We start from the raw sequence: 16424 nt of genomic DNA on the forward strand, positions 1-16424 counted from the left end.
CTTACCCTATTCATTTAGTCATTTTACTTGTCAATTGTAAATAGGTAGGTACTGACATAGGGCAGGAAATGAAACTGTTGTGAGTTAGGAAAAATAATGATAATGAGGGCAAATGCCTATTGCTGGTTTTCAAACTTGAGGATGCACAAGAATGCTCTGGGATGCTTGTGAAAGTTCATATTCCAGGGTTCCATCCCCAAAGAATGTGATTTATTAGGGCTGGAGAGGGTGCTCAGAATGTGAAATTACCAACAAAAACTTAGTTACTTTAATGCAGTGGTCATCTGCATCCACTCAGAGAAGCAGAGGCAGGCACAATACAATGTGGGCTGGAAATCAGGGTCCGTGTGGAATCAAGTGAACAAAATCAAATGGTCCTGTCCTGTAGACAATGCTTACGGCTCAAGTAAGGATAAGGTGAAGAAGAATATGCTGTGTTTACATTAAATTTTGAAACCACCATTGCTTTTTAACATCATATTTTTTATTTCAAACTCTTGTTCCATAACCCATTTGCTAGAAATAGAATTGTCTTTCAATTTTCCCGCAGATACTAGTCAAGAGAGACATTTTACATATCCAGCTAATCTCATCAGATTGCAAACACTTTGCAAAAAGAACCACTCAGTTTCCTCAGAGTTCAACAAGTTCATGTGGTTAGGGGGTGTACAAATACATCTATAAATGCTGTCTGACTAAATCCCCTCATCACACTCAAAACCAAAGAGAGTGTGTGAGAGAAGAGTATCTAAAACCACTACCAAACCAATGCTATAGTAATTAGAGAATGATGCCTTTCAAAAAAGAAAGAGAATTAAACAACAAAAATCACCTGAGCAATGTTTTCAAAAGTCACTGCATTGTTTAGTTTCATAGAACAATAATCATACTGCTTTTTCAGAAATGCTTATAGCTTATATTCTATCAACAAATGATGTTTCAAACTCTAATTCTATCAAGCAATGCGAAAATACTGCCAGTTGGTTAAACACTTACTTGGTGGTTCTGTATGTATATTTATAGGTGACTTCTCGAGAAATCTGCCTAGCCAAGGCAAAGAGCTCATCTCTTCTTGTCAGCAGGGCATTATCCTTCACACAGAGTTGAGCAGCTGCTTCATTAACAGTGAGCTGGATATTCAAAACAGAGTTTTAAAATTATGAAAATTTTGATTTCATCAAAATGCAAAAGGTTTCATTTAATATATAAGAATGTCACAGCATTATATAATGAAGTCATCATAATTCATAAAAATCAGAATGGTATTTATTCCTAATGCCAAATTTCTGAAGAAGATCAACTCATCTCCCATCTCACAGAGCCCAAATGAATCATAATAGCCATCTTGATTTCATTTATTCATATGCTTGTTTATTTTTGGTTAGGTAGGGGAGTTTACAGACAACAAGGAAAATTAAAGAGTAAAACATATTCTGCATCTTGCTTATAAAAAAACCCAAAATATTAGAATATAGGATTTGCTGATACTATCTCTAACCAAAAATGAATGTACATGGTCTGACAGATTTTTTAAAATGTGCGCTGACATAAAAATTCTTAAAAAGGAATCAAGACCAAATGATTTTAAACATTTATCAAATCGCTTAGTAAAAAATAAGAGTGGCTGGGCATGATGGGTCATGCCTGTAATCCCAGCACTTTGGGAGGTGGAGGCGGGTGGATCATGAGGTAAGGAGTTCAAGAGTAGCCTGGCCAAGACGGTGAAACCCCATCTCTACTAAAAACACAAAAATTAGCTGGGTGTGGTGGCACATGCCTGTAATCCCAGCTACTCAGGAGGCTGAGTCAGAGAACTGCTCGAACCTGGGAGGTGGAGGTTGCAGTGAGCTGAGATCACGCCACTGCACTCCAGCCTGGGCGACAGAGTAAGACTCTGTCTCCCAAAAAAAGATAAAAAAATAGAAGAGTTATCACATACTAGGGCTGTATTGGAATATTAAGGTCTTGGACTAATCTCTATGATCCATCTAATTCTACTGCCCTTTCATAATTCAATAATTACTAAATACTGCCAATATAGAGTTGCTGGTTGACCAAACACTTTGTACTAAAATTTTGTTATCCTAAACTCAAAACCTGTAATTGTTTAACTAGAAAAATTTTCACATAATTTTGTCAATATAAATAGATATAGGAAATTGTCAAGAGTTATATCAGGCTTTTTAAATATGCAAAAGATTTATTTAACCAAGGCATGATGATTGGCAAAAAGAAAATGGGACATGATAGCAGACAGAACTGAGATATCTCCTGCTCCATCATTTACCAGCTGTGACTCTGGACATGCAAAACTTTTGAGAGACTTGGTATTTAATATTCTGAGAGGCAAAATGGCATAATATCACTATCCCAAAAGGCTCTAACAAGAAGCAGATGAGGAGACACACCTGGCACAAGGTGGTTGTTAGTGTTAGTTCTTGTTTTCTTTTCATAAGAAATCAGGTACAGCAGTACCTTCTTACCCACAGTTTTGCTCTCTGAGGTTTCAGTTAACTGTCGTCAACCGCAGCCCAAAAATACTAAATGAAAAATTCTAAAAATAAACAATTCACAAGTTCTAAACTATGTGTCATCTCACTCTGTCCTGTCCGAGTGATGAATCATTCCTTGGTCCAATGTACCTATACTGTCTACATTCCTGCCCGTCAGTCACTTGGTGGCCATCTAAGCCACCAGATGGAGTCTTCTGGTATTACAGTGCTCATCTTCCAGTTACCCTTGTTTGACTCAACAATGGCCCCAAAGTGCAAGAGCGATAATGCTGGCATACTGTTCTAATTGTCCTACTTTATTATTATTAATAGTTACTGTTGCTAATCTCTTGCTGTGTCTAATTTAGGAGTTAAACTTTATTGTAGGTATGCATGTATACGGACAAACAGTGTATATAAGTTTTGGTACCATTTGCAGTTTCAGGCATCCAACTGGGGATCTTGGAATGTGTCCCTCACAGATAAGAGGGAACTACTGTAGCCACCTTTTCTCCCTACTCAGGCATCTCATCTTTGTTTAGAAAAATTTTTCTTACTTACAATTTTTAAAAATAAAAATAAATAGCACACAATCATTCCATCCAGAATGACAATATTCTAATATACATTATTCCAATATTTCAGTATACATACAAAATGTAAGTACATACATATATACAGATTGGTAATCTATTTTTTTCAGTTATGTATGCTGTGTTTTTTATTTCCACCAATTTATTAAGGCAGAGACTTGTTTACATTAGCATCTGGCATGGGTTGGAACTTCAATATACATCTGTTGACTGATGAATGAACTGAAAAATCCTTTAAAACATCACTTTTACTACCTACACATACAATATTCCATTGTAGAAAAGAGCAATATATTATTTAAACCACCTTCACTCTGAACATATCTCCAGTTTTCCACGTACTGTTTTAAAAAAGCTGCATAAGAGATTCTTAAATGTGCATCTTTGCACACAAATCCAATTATTTCTTTGGAATAAATTCCTACAAATAGATCTGTCACGTCACAGGGTACACTAAATTTTAACAAATTTATACATTCCACCAAACTACCCTCAGAAAAGTTGTTCTAAATCGTAATGCTGTCAATGATTATATGAGGAGTCCATTTCCTATCATCTTGACCAACACTCGTTACTACCTTTTTAAAACTTTACTTGTTTTCTATTTCTAAAAGCATTTGGTTATAATTTGCATCTATTTGACTATGAAACTAGTTTTTTCTTATGTTTTTGACTCATTACAATGTTTCATTTTCTTACAACTTCAGGAATTCTTTATTAACAGTATTAACTCTTCATCACATATAATGGGTTTTTGTTTTTTTTTAAGTTTGTCATTAGCCACACAGTTTCCATGCCTTGGGTGCCAGGCACAGAAACATTCTTCCCACCCTAACAATATATAAACGTACGATAATTTAGTCTGATCCTTTTACTTTTCCCATCTAAGTATTTAAACCACCTAGGGTGTGTTATGGTACACTGGTATGATACAGATATCTGATATCCTCCTCCCCAAATTTACAACTGTGATTTACATTGATTTGTTCTGAGACAATTAATTTGGCGACTGACAGCAAAAGGTTGTAATAATAAACCCAAGTCTCCTATTTTAAATCCATAGCTGAATATGAAAGCATAACTGAAGGAAAAATTTATTTTCAGCTTTCTCCCCTCCTTCTAAAGAGTCATCAATAGATAAATTCCTTCCCTAAGTGCCTTTGAATGTTATTTGGAGTTAAAAGTGAAATGTATACTTTAAATAATGATTTCCAAAATAAATCAACTTCAGTTTTGGAATGACAGTGGCTACATGACCTCGAAGAGCATTCTCAAATAGCTTTTTATGTAGCGATTTTTGTTTTCATATTCATAAATCTAAATTACTATAAAAACCTCTGATTTTCAGTAAGATGTTTAAATTGACATTTCAGAGGTGCTAGCTTATGCACAACCACAGAAAATAACTTTTCAACATAAACTGAAAACAATATTCTAATATTCCTTCCATCACCTTACCAGGAACCAAGGAAAACAAACATAATGCATTCACTGTCACTGAATTTAGGCTCCCAGAAACCAAAGAAGTAGACTAAACTCTGCAGTGGGAACCTGGGAGAAAACTGAGGCTGGAGAAATAACTCTAGCTCATCCCCTTATTGTAATAAAAAGCTGATTCATGAAGCCTCTCCCTTAAAAACATGTATTTTGTCAGAGTTACGTAGATTTCATGCCCCCCAGCTGCTAATAATTAACAAATCAATAACTATTATGATATACTTACAAAAGAAAAATGAAAATATTCCCAAGCAGTTCATCATTTGCTGTAGCACTGTTAGCTTTTTCTGAATGTCAATATTCTAATTTTGTTAAAAGGATAAAGTAACAAATAAGTAAACCTTACTGGTTTACTTATTTCCTCCATTTCCTTTTTTTGTAGCCCAAAATACCAAAATTCCATTCATATGTTTATGTGAAAGATTTATTAAAGTTGGCTTCCTTTTTTTTTTTTTTTTTTTGAGACATGAGTCTCACTTGGTCACCCAGGCTGGAATATGGTGGCATGACCTCTGCCTCACAGGTTCAAGTGATTCTCTTGTCTCAGCCTCCCAAGTTCCTAAGACTACAGGTGTGTGCCACCATGCCCGGCTAATTTTTTTATATTTTTAGTACAGACAGGGTTTCATCATGTTGGCCAGGCGGGTCTCCAACTCCTGACCTCAAGTGATCTGCCCGCCTTGACCACCCAAAGTGCTGGGATTACAAGCGTGAGCCACCACACCCAGCCTCCTGAAATTAGCTTTCTATCTTTTATAACTGGACTTAAAAATTAAAGTCATTACAGTTATCTTTATCCTCAAAAAGAGTGGTTTATTGATTCCTAAACAAATCTTTCTTTCTGGGTTGTTAAAATTATAATCTCCAACAATCAAATGATTGTGACTTTAAGTACTGTTGGCATAAAAACCCTGTGACCACAGTGTGATAGGGAGGCTCAGGACTTTCATCTCCAGCACTGGGAGGCCTAGGTACCATTATTGACCGCGCTCAGAAAAAACAACCAAAAATATTAAATAAAATGGGGAGGGGATCATCTAAATGCTCAATGAGCTGATGAGAATAAAGACACGGAGACCAAAATGAATAAATACAGTACCTCAAGGGAGTTTAAGTTAAGCACAGTTGCTATACTTGGTAAGTTTGAGATTCAATCTTCATGACCTCATGGTATTGGAGAGAATGGGGAGGAAACAAGAGGCAAAGCCCACAGCTGACCAAAAGTGAGGAGTCTAAACACTGCCTCCACAAAGCTGAAACCTCAGCACACATGCCCAGTGTAAGGCTGAATTAGAAATACATCTGTACCCCCAGGAGAATGCAAAGAAAATTATCTGTCTTGAACCCTGGTAATGACTGGAAGAGAACAAAAGGCACTCTTTTGAGATTTCATGACCCCAAATCAGCCATAATTCACACTAAATGGGCTGAGAATCTATTTTCACAGGGCCTCAGATTTGCAATGTCCCGAGATGCCCAGTAAAAAGAAAAAGCAAATAACCTCTAGGGAATTAGCTTTCCAGGCCTCTAAACATTCTCACAGTTAAAGTTCCAAGAAATATAAATTCACAGAAATCATAAAACATCCACAGAAACAAGTGAACAAAAGTGAAAACTCATAGAAACAGACAGCAAAATCAGACCTTCAAAGACTTCATTTGAAGAAATAAAGGGATATGAAAATATGACTGAAAAGCAATATAGTAAAGATAACCAAGAAAATGTGAGAATCAGGAAAGGAGAAAGAAACTGGGGCAGAAACAAACAAGATTTAAAAAGCAAACAGTAAATAACAGAATAAGCACTAACTTCTAAACAGAACAATGAAAGCCAAAAGCCAATAAAATGGTATCTTTAATTACTAAGGGAAAACCACTAACATTACAGAATTTAACACCCCAAATAAATAGTAATTAAAAACGAGAGCAAAATAAAGTTATTTCCTAGTAGGTGGGGAAGGATGAAGTTTGCCACCAGGCCTTCATTAAGAAAATCCTCAAAGGAAACTAATCCCAGATGATAAATGCAGAAATAAAGTGTATCGGTGCTAGAGGGGAGATACAAATAAAATAATGGAAAAAATCCAAAATATTAGTAATTATAATAAATATAAATGGACCAAATGTTCCAGTTAAAAAACAAAGAATGTCTGACTGGGTCCTTTAAAATCTTATATAAATTTTATATATAATTTTCTGTAAAAGATATATATAAAACATGGATTCTGAAAGGCTGAAAATAAAAGGATGATATAAAGATATAACAAGCAATAGGCCATGTGCAGTGGCTCATGCCTGTAATCCCAACACTTTGGGAGGCTGAAGCAGATAAATCGCTTGAGCCCAGGAGTTGGAGACCAGCCTGAGCAACACGAAAACATTGTCGCTACAAAAAAAGAAAAGAAAAGAAAGAAAAAAATTAGCTTTCTTTCTTTGGACCACACACCTGTGGTCTCACCTACCCAGGAGGCTGAGTGGGAGAATCACCTAAGCCTGGAAGGTCAAGGCTACAGTGAGTCATGATCTCACCACTGCACTCCAGCTTGGGTGACAGAGTAAACCCTGTCTCAAAAAAAGATCTAAAGATGTAATAGGCAATTACTAGTAAAAAGAGAGCTCATATATTTATACGAATATTTAAAAAATAGCTTTTTAAAGTAAAATGCATTATTAAAGGTTAATAAGATTACTGCATAATACAAAGAGAAACAGATGACACTACAATCACAGTAAAATTTTAGCACACAACTCTTTTTACTGATAGAGCAAGTAGACAAAATAGTTAAGAATATAAAAGCTTTGAATAACAGTTATTAAGCTTGTTAGAACAGACACATACAGAACACTCTACCAACAACTGCTTAAGATATCATTTCCAAACATAAAAAAACAGTGACCACAAACTGAACCATAACTAAACTCTCAACAAATTTTAAAGGGTTGGCATTACACAAACCATGTTCTCTTGCCCTCAATATAATTTAGTCAGAAATCATTAGAAAACATATCTAAGGGAAAAAAAATCACTCATATTTGGAAATGAAGAAACACTTTTAAATAACTGATGGTCAGGAAATAAATAATAAACATAATTAAAGTTGAAAAATAATAACCTCATATCAAAACTGGGAATAACAATGAATCAATACTTAGTGAGAACTTATACTTTAATTGCTCATATTAGAAAAAGAATGACTAAAAATTAATGAACTAAGCACCCAAATAAAGTTAGAAAAGAATAATAAAATAACTGTAAGAAAGGAGACAAATATATACACAGCACAAGCAAGAATATCAACTAAGCCCAAGTGCCTTCTTCAAAAAGATCGGGGGTTGGCAAGCTTTTTTTGTAAAAGGCCAGAGAGTAAATATTTTAGGCTTTATGGGCCAAACAGCCTGTGGTGCAGCTACTCAACTCACCACTGTAGCTCAGAATCAGCCACAAACAGTACATAAACAAATAGGCCCAGCTGTGTGCCAATAAAAGTTTATTTATAAAAACAGGAGATAAGTGAGACTGGGTCCACAGACCCTCGTTTGCAGATCTCTGAAAAAGAATAAAACTGGCAAATCTTTGGCAAGGTTGATCCGGGCAAAGGAGATTAAGTGTACAATCAATATGGGGGAGGGGGTGTGTGTGTATTTTTTTCTTTTGAGACTAAGTTTCACTCTGTTGTCAGGCTGAAGTGCAGTGGTGTAATCTCAGCTCACTGCAACCTCCGCCTCCTAGGTTCAAGTGATTCTCCTGTCTCAGCCTCCCGAGTAGCTGGGACTACAGGTGTGCACCACCACGCCCACCTAATTTTTGTATTTTCATAAGAGACGAGGTTTCACCATGCTGGTCAGGATGGTCTTGATCTCTTGACCTCATGATCCGCCTGCCTCAGCCTCCCAAAATGCTTGGATTACAGGCATGAGCCACCATGCCTGGACTTAGGTCAATATTAGGTCTTAAAAAACTATAAATAACTTGACACCAGTAAGTTTGAAAACTTAGACGAAATGGACATATTCTTAGAAAAATGTAGCTTACCAAAATTGACTCAAGAAATAGACTACCGTAATTCATTTTTTAAAATCACCAGAAGGAAAAGTTCAACATTTTCTTTCAAGTGTTAGATGCTGAAATCTATCAATTCTGAGGTTGGGAGTTCAGAATAAAACAAGCTAACTTAATAATGCATCCTGGTTTGTGAGTTCCCAGATTCGGCATTCCTCCTCTCTCGAAGGTGAAATTCCTGGTTTTTTCTGAAACACTCGGCCTTGACTTCTCCGCACTACAATGGAAACTGACTTAAGCATGGCATCACTGTTTATTCTATAGGCCCGGGTCCTTATCTTGGTAACCTGCTTAACACCTCAATTCCTCCAGAATTTCTTCTGCTCAGTCTACAGTTACCTGTTAACTACATTCTCCTCTTCTCCTTTCTATCTTTCTAGAGCTCTTTGGCTGGAAGCTGCTATCTGCTGACAAATATTCTGTAATGCCAAATTGTCTACCTATTTACATTTATGAGTATTACAAGTAGAAACTTGTAACACTCTACTTGTAATACTCTACTGCCTTGCTGTTCCCAAATTTTAGTTGCTCTCTCCTCATCCATTCACTGATTTAAGATTGGGGGCACACTGCTTGCCTAGTTTACCATCTACTGCCTGTTAATGCCCCTTATAATAGATGCAACACTGCCTGCCTGCTGGCTTTTTTCTGATATTGCTCTGGGTTTGTCCCTTAGCACGTGCCTGACACCAGCAATGTGTGTGGTTCTAAGCCTCAGCCCTCACTCTCTCCACAATCTGATGCCTGTAAAACAGACCATAGTTAGCCAGGTTGTAGGACTATCACTGATTCTTTAGCATAAAAAAAAGAGGGGCTTAACAATAAGTCGTTCCATAGTTCTTCACAGTCTACACTTGGAAACAAATATGTTATTATAAATACATAAACAAATATTTTCTTCTTACAAGAAAAAGAATTTTATGTACTTGAACACTTGAAAAAACAGGTATAGAGAGCTTGAACTTCATCCACTAGTGACCTACATACAGCTCTATGTCCTGAAAGACTAAAAGAACAGTATTCGCACAATTTATATGAAGAAAACCCTCAGAATAGTGAGATTAAGCCAACAATGAATTAAGAAAAAGTTATATATTCCTTATGTGGAAATTGAGTAGAAACTAGCAACATTCTTTAATCTCAGGAACTTAGAAGAACTAAAAAAAATCCTGATTTTAAATAATCAGGAGAAAAAAACTGCAAAATTCTCATAATACCTAAAAGGTATACCTAATGGTACTTTCTTTCAATTCGCTCAGGATTTTGTAATTTCTTCCAAGATCTTAGGTAGTTACTAGTTTTAAGAAAGCTTCCTGATTCACAAACATTTATCCTAAACTATATTATTAAACCAGATTCACATACTGGAATTACAAGTAACAAGCAGGCCTAAGTGAAGCTTCTAAAACACAAGCCACAACTTCCAAAGCCCCCACCCCCACATTTCAGCCTACTGGCGTTCATTTTGAGTATTTCCTTATTTTGGGAAACCCACAGTCTCATTACTTAAATACCATCTGTACCTACTTATCTAAAGAGGCAAAGAGCTCCTTAGCAAAAGCTAAGTGTAAAATAATTCTTATTGGATTTTTTTTTAAAGTAGGATATGATTTTTTTTAAAGTCACGTTAACTAGGTTTATTAATCTTTTAGAAATAATTTTACTTTGATAAAAATATAGGTATTTTGGCTCAACTTTGTGTTTCATCTGCTATGTTTTAAAAATTATAAGAAAACTAGATTAAAGTATGAAGCTAAAATTGCCAACACATTTTGCCTTTTGTTTTTCTACTAATGACCGCCATATAGCCTTTTAAGTGGATCCCTCCACTGGTTCAAAGGATACTCCCAAAATAGATCAAGTTACAGACTGGCCATGACTTAAGTCATTCTGCCAACCATTTATCTGATCTCAAGCTTCAACAATCATGTCTAAAATCATTTATTTAAAAAGATCTGGCTGGGTACAATGGCTCATACCTGTATAATTTCAGCATTTTGGGAGGCCAAGGCAGACATATCACTTGAGCCCAGGAGTTTGAGACCAGCCTGGGCAACATGGAGAGACTCCCATCTCTATAAAAAACTTAAAAAAAATAAATTAACTGGGTGTGGTGGCACACACCTGTTGTCCAAGCCACTGGAGAGGCTGAGTGGGGAGGACTGCTTAAGCCCAGGAGGTCGAGGCTGCACCCACTGCACTCCAGCCTGGGTGATAAAGTGAGATCCCCCTCATCTCAAAAAAAAAAAAAAAAAAAAAAAAAGCTTTGAAACAGTCTTTTTAACTCTTGAAAATGCATTTACTTTCCAAGCACTTACTGACTCACTAGACTCTAGGGATATAAAGATGAATGAAACATTATCTCTGCCTTGAAGAAACCTAGACTATACTGTGAAGCACAGACCAGTATACAAAAATAAGTACAATAAGGAATTGAAATTACTGTGACAGAAGTATATGTAGGGATAAAAATGAAAAGGAAAGGTCATTCTACTTGAAGGAAAAGATAACAGAAAACACTTAAGCTTATTCTGGGCTGAATTTTAAAGATGATATGTTGACCAGCTAGATGAAAAGACAAGAAATAAACGTCAAAGTTGATATACACACATAAAGTATAATATGTTATACATACAAAATTTTATATCTATACACACACACATATACAAACTTCAGCAGACTATGTCTAGAGTGCTATAAAGATAAAATAAAAATGGTTAATGCCAAACATCAAACCAAAACAATGTTCAAAGCTATAATTACTATAAAAATGTTTTTAAATGAAAAGTTATATTTAAAACCTAGTTTTATTTATCAATTAAAAAAGAAACTGCTTTACAAATGCAAAGACATTATGCTTTCACTGCTTAAATTTTGACATTTTTCTAAAAGTCACCACATACCGTAGTTCCAAAGCTCAAACATGTTCAAGTTCAATAAAAATATATCCCAACACAGCTGCGCGTGGTGGCTCATGCCTGTAATCCCAGCACTTTGGGAGACTGAGACAGGTGGATCACAAGGTCAGGAGATCGAGACCATTCTGGCCAACACGGTGAAACCCGTCTCTACTAAAAATACAAAAAAATTAGCTGGGTGTGGTAGCGCATGCCTATACTCCCAGCTACTCAGGAGGCTGAAGCAGGAGAATTGCTTGAACCCAGAAGGCAGAGATTGCAGTGAGCCAAGATCGCACCACTGCACTACAGGCTGGGTGACAGTGTGAGACTCCGTCTTAGAAGAAAAAAATACATACACACACAGACACACATACACACACACACAGCCTGGGTGACAGTGTGAGACTCCATCTCAGAAAAAAAAAATACACACACACAGACACACAGACACACACACACAGACATACATACATACATACATACATATACCCCAACACAAAAAATATGGTCTATTTTCACAAAAGAGCTACATGTTGCTAACACCTTGATGTTTTTAATACTGCTTTCAAGGAGTGTAGCACATTTGCTGCAAACTATTACCAAACTTATCTCTAATGACTAGCAACATGCTGCATACACACAAAGAATAACGTGGGCTTTGTACCTCATGAAGTGTGAGATGTTTGCCATCCTTCCTCTTTGAGTCAAATCTGCCATATATTGCACTGTATTTCCGAATTTCCTCCTCTTTGTGTGGATCATCATCGTTCATCTCAAAGATGTGACCAATCATTTTGGCCAACTTCTTGTTGGTTTTTAGCAGCTCCTTTACTTCGTTCAAGTCACTTTTCGGCAGTGTAGGGGCCATCCGCTCCACACACTCGGCCACAGAGAGTGCAGCAGCAGCATCCAGTGCCTCGCTGCTCTCCTTTGGGGACGCAGGGGAGCCCAGGTCTGCTGGGGAGAGGCTGTGCTCGCTCTCAGTGGCATGGTGGCCTTGCCAGAGTCTGGAATCACCAACACTCTGCAGCGCTAGGCTCCCGACCACATCTGACTTCCCCTGTCCCAAGCTCTGCACACAGGTGGTGGCAGCACATTTGGGGATTTTTAAATGAGGTTCCCGGGCATTGCTACTCCTTTCATAACTACTGCAGGATATTCCCAGCCATGTCGGCGATCCCTCTGGTAATTTATAGATGGGTATGCTACTGACAGGAAGGGAAGTCAGCGGCTGATTGAAAAGCCCAGGGTTTGTGACCCAGTCTCTCAAAGCCTTCTGCAGCCTTCTAACATGAAGGGGCTTGCTAGCCATGCCCACGAGTGCCATGATTTCCAAAAATTCCTCTTCTCCTGCTTCACAGAGCTGCTGGACATCATCACCACCTTGTTGGATAAAGGCATCAAAATAAGAAAGTAGGTTGGCTTTTTGTAATATTCTATACAGCTGCAACTCGCCCAGGGTCCTGGGTAAGGCCGTAGCCATTACTGTGGATGGGTCCAACCTGCCAAAAAAAAAAAAAGTAAAAATTCATCATACTTGTTTCAAACCTCTTACATCAAATAGGTTAGACTACAGGTATTAAAAACAAAAACAAGCAGCATCTGCATAGTGACTGTCCGTGAAGGAAGCATTCTCTCTACCTACTTTATCTCATTCTGCACTACTAACAACCTTATAGGTCAGTAACTAAACTGAACTATTCTCCCAAAAGAGAATAACTGTTAAGCAGGAATCTACAGGTTCCAACCAAGGCTCAAACCAAGGGTTCCACATCCCACATTTTTGACTATATACAGGAATGGACACAGCTGGAGTTAAAAATTATCCAATTTAGCAGGAGGTAAGAAGTAGAGTATGCTACCATTTGCTGAGTACTTATTGTGTGCCAGGCAGTACAATAAACACTTTACGTATGTCTGATTCTCACAACGGCCCTGTGACACAGGTACAGTTATTCCCATGTTACAGAGAAAAAAATGAGCAAGATGAGTCTGGCAGGCAAAGGAAGATAGATTTCAGTATGAATTGGAGGTGAGAAAATAGAAGGTGGTTTGTTTAGGAATCAAGAAAGAAGAGGTAGAGAAAAGTCCAACAAGTAAGTGACAAGATTTGGTGATCACTTAAGATCTAAGTGATGAACAAAGTTACCGTTTATTGATGTTTATTGATGAAGGAAATAGTTACTGTTTACTGACAGTGGTTTAAGAAAAAAGTTACAAGTGACAATGAGATTACATCTGAGAGCTCAGGATTCTAACAGGCATTGGGGACACAGAAAAATAAGGATGATGGGATTCCCTTTCAAACACACAGCACTTGCACATGGCACAGGGTAGAATGCTTATGGAGAACTGCCCTGTGTGTATCAGGGAGAGAGCTGTAGGATAAGATAAGGAGAGTGGGTGATCCCTCCAAAGCAGCGGGAGAAGGCCTAAGACAGAGCCAAGGAAGAAACGTAATTTTTAAGGCCAAGCAAGACAAAGAAGTCTGTTTTTAAAGAGACAGAACAAGACTCAGCAAAGTACTTCTTGACCTCTTAGCAGCCTTTAAAAATTGTTCACAGTTGCTGGGAGACCTCCCACATACAAAGAGGAGTTGGCCAAGTACTTCCATGTAAGAGAAACAAATAAACTTCTTGTAATCAAATGCACTCTTAGGATTAAAAGTACGCTGTAGCCCTCTATGGAGAAAATAACAAAAAAAAATGTGCATCAGGGAAAAATGGAAGACCCACTCTCAACTCTAACAGTATATAGTAATAGTTAACTGGGACAATAGTTAACCAGTAATAGTTAACCAGGCTTTTCCCAGAAAGCCAAGAAGTCACAGAACTTGGGACTTGTTTTATGCCATCTATCAGAAGGCTACACAAAATTCTAGTCTCAGTCACTTGAAGCCAGGAGAATGGGTGTCCTTACCACTCTAAGCACTGACTACTCCCCATCTCCTGGAACCTCTGTGTCATCCACAATCTGTTCTGATCAACTAGTGACTTCCTCAAATTTTATGCCTCTTTATTTGCAAGGGCTAGTATGGGCATAACCAGGTGACCTGATGACTTCCCAAGAGACAACAGAGTTAGGGCCCAGTAGCTTCTGCTAACACCCAGGAAATCACCTGGGGTGCTTTTGAAAAAGTTTCCCAGGTGCCTGAGATTAATCTCAGGAGACTCCCATGATTAGGCAAATCTGAAAGACTATACAAGATTCCTACTTAATAAATCCTCTGGGCACCACAAACTGCTACAGGTCATGTGATGATCCAGGTAATTCTTTAGGTCAACCTTCACATTCATGCCACCTCAGTCCTCTGGATGAAAACGTTCTTGCATCTTCTAAATCACCTAAAGGAGGCTCTGCATGTCCTCCCACTCCAGGGAGAGTCTATCATCTGCCTGGACACCAACTCACAAAAACAGCTGTCAGGAGTTACAGACCCAAGTTTACGGCTGTATTAAACTATACTATACGAATAGAAAGGCTGCTAGAAAGTGTCAGAGGTAGAAGAAAGGAAATTTACTTTCCCATCACACACATCATGCAACTTCTCCATAGGCTTTCAATACAATGCTAAAAAAAGGACATGTATACACGTGTATATATGTACACATGATCAAAACAGACTGTGGAAGACACAGAAGTTCCAGAACATGGGGTTTCCCAGTAGTACACACACTAAGAGAACTGGAACTCTGCAAGGTTTATGAAGTGATCAATTAACTCACCATATGTACTCCTTATGAGATAGAGGTGAGATTAAATGAGGAAATCTGGAAAAATAGTTTTTAATCTTTTTATGAGCAATAAGAAAAATATACATGTTAGACAAATACAAATGAGAAACTTAAGAAAAAGAACTAAAAGAATCAAGCTTATATTTTATTCTTCTGAGATAAGGCAATGATTTTAGAAAATAATTTTCAAGTTTTATCCTTTCTTATCTGTACCCATTAAAAAAAAATGAAACCCCCTAGTTCTTAAGGGAAAGTCCTCTATATGGGTAAGAAAGTAGTTATGAATATAGTATCTCCATAAAGACTGATAGGACCAAGTGTACCTCTCCAAAGTCAAGATAACAGATGGAAGAGAACTAACTGATTAGGTCCCTGGAGGCTTTCTAGAGGCCCACACTTTCCTACTGGGAAAGGAGTTTTCCTCCTAAGCTTTCGCTTTAAGAGAATGTTTCAGTTTCCTTCTAAAGCCTGCTGTGATAATGTAAACACCCACCCCTTCATATATTAACTTGATGTGATTTGAAAGAAAGCTTTTGGGAGATTTTCTGTTTTCATAAAATCTATAACCATTAATGATTCAACATGAAGGTCAAATAAGTCAAAAGAAAGCTTCTACCTCCATCTCTTCAAGCTGAAGTAAATATAAAATAGGTCCTTAACATCTTATATACAGGTAGCTTATAGTATTGCAAATCCACTCAGCTGAAAACTACTGTTACCTGGCCTTTTCAAGATATCAGTGTGGAACAACCACACTGAGTCTGACTTCTCAATGAATTCCACAGTTAAGAGAAACTAGTTAACCGCATTCAAAAGCTAACCCTGAGACCTGGCTGCCAATGTACAGCCAACTTTCACTTCCACCAGCTTAAATGTTCTTCACCCTGCTCAGTCCAATAAAAAGAATCCCAATGGAAACTGAACAACTTGCTCTTGAATATTGACTGGATAAACAATGAAATGAAGGCAGAAATAAAGATGTTCTTCGAAACCAATGAGAATGAAGACACAACATACCAGAATCTCTGGGACACATTTAAAGCAGTCACTAGAGGAAAATATATAGCAATAAGTGCCCACATGAGAAGCAAGGAGAGATCAAAAATTGACACCCTATCATCAAAACTGAAAGAGCTAGAGGAGCAAGAT

The 16424-nt window shown here is 37.4% G+C and overlaps 1 protein-coding gene across 4 annotated transcripts in view; it reads right to left on the reverse strand.

Annotated features, from left to right (window-relative positions):
* The window catches only part of NAB1 (NGFI-A binding protein 1), a 45859-nt gene that overhangs the window by 19708 nt on the left and 9727 nt on the right, over positions 1 to 16424 (reverse strand). For all 4 annotated transcript variants that reach the window (XM_017500686.2, XM_037728548.1, XM_017500685.2 and 1 more), the window contains 2 exons: positions 12206 to 13043; positions 997 to 1130 (listed from right to left, as the gene is read on the reverse strand). In XM_017500686.2, coding sequence (XP_017356175.1) covers positions 997 to 1130; positions 12206 to 13024 — 953 coding nt within the window. In that variant the 5' untranslated portion in view covers positions 13025 to 13043. The remainder of the gene's footprint in view (positions 1 to 996; positions 1131 to 12205; positions 13044 to 16424) is intronic.

This window comes from Cebus imitator, unplaced genomic scaffold (genome assembly GCF_001604975.1).
Source record: "Cebus imitator isolate Cc_AM_T3 unplaced genomic scaffold, Cebus_imitator-1.0 Scaffold268, whole genome shotgun sequence".
Taxonomy (NCBI): Eukaryota; Metazoa; Chordata; class Mammalia; order Primates; family Cebidae; genus Cebus; species Cebus imitator.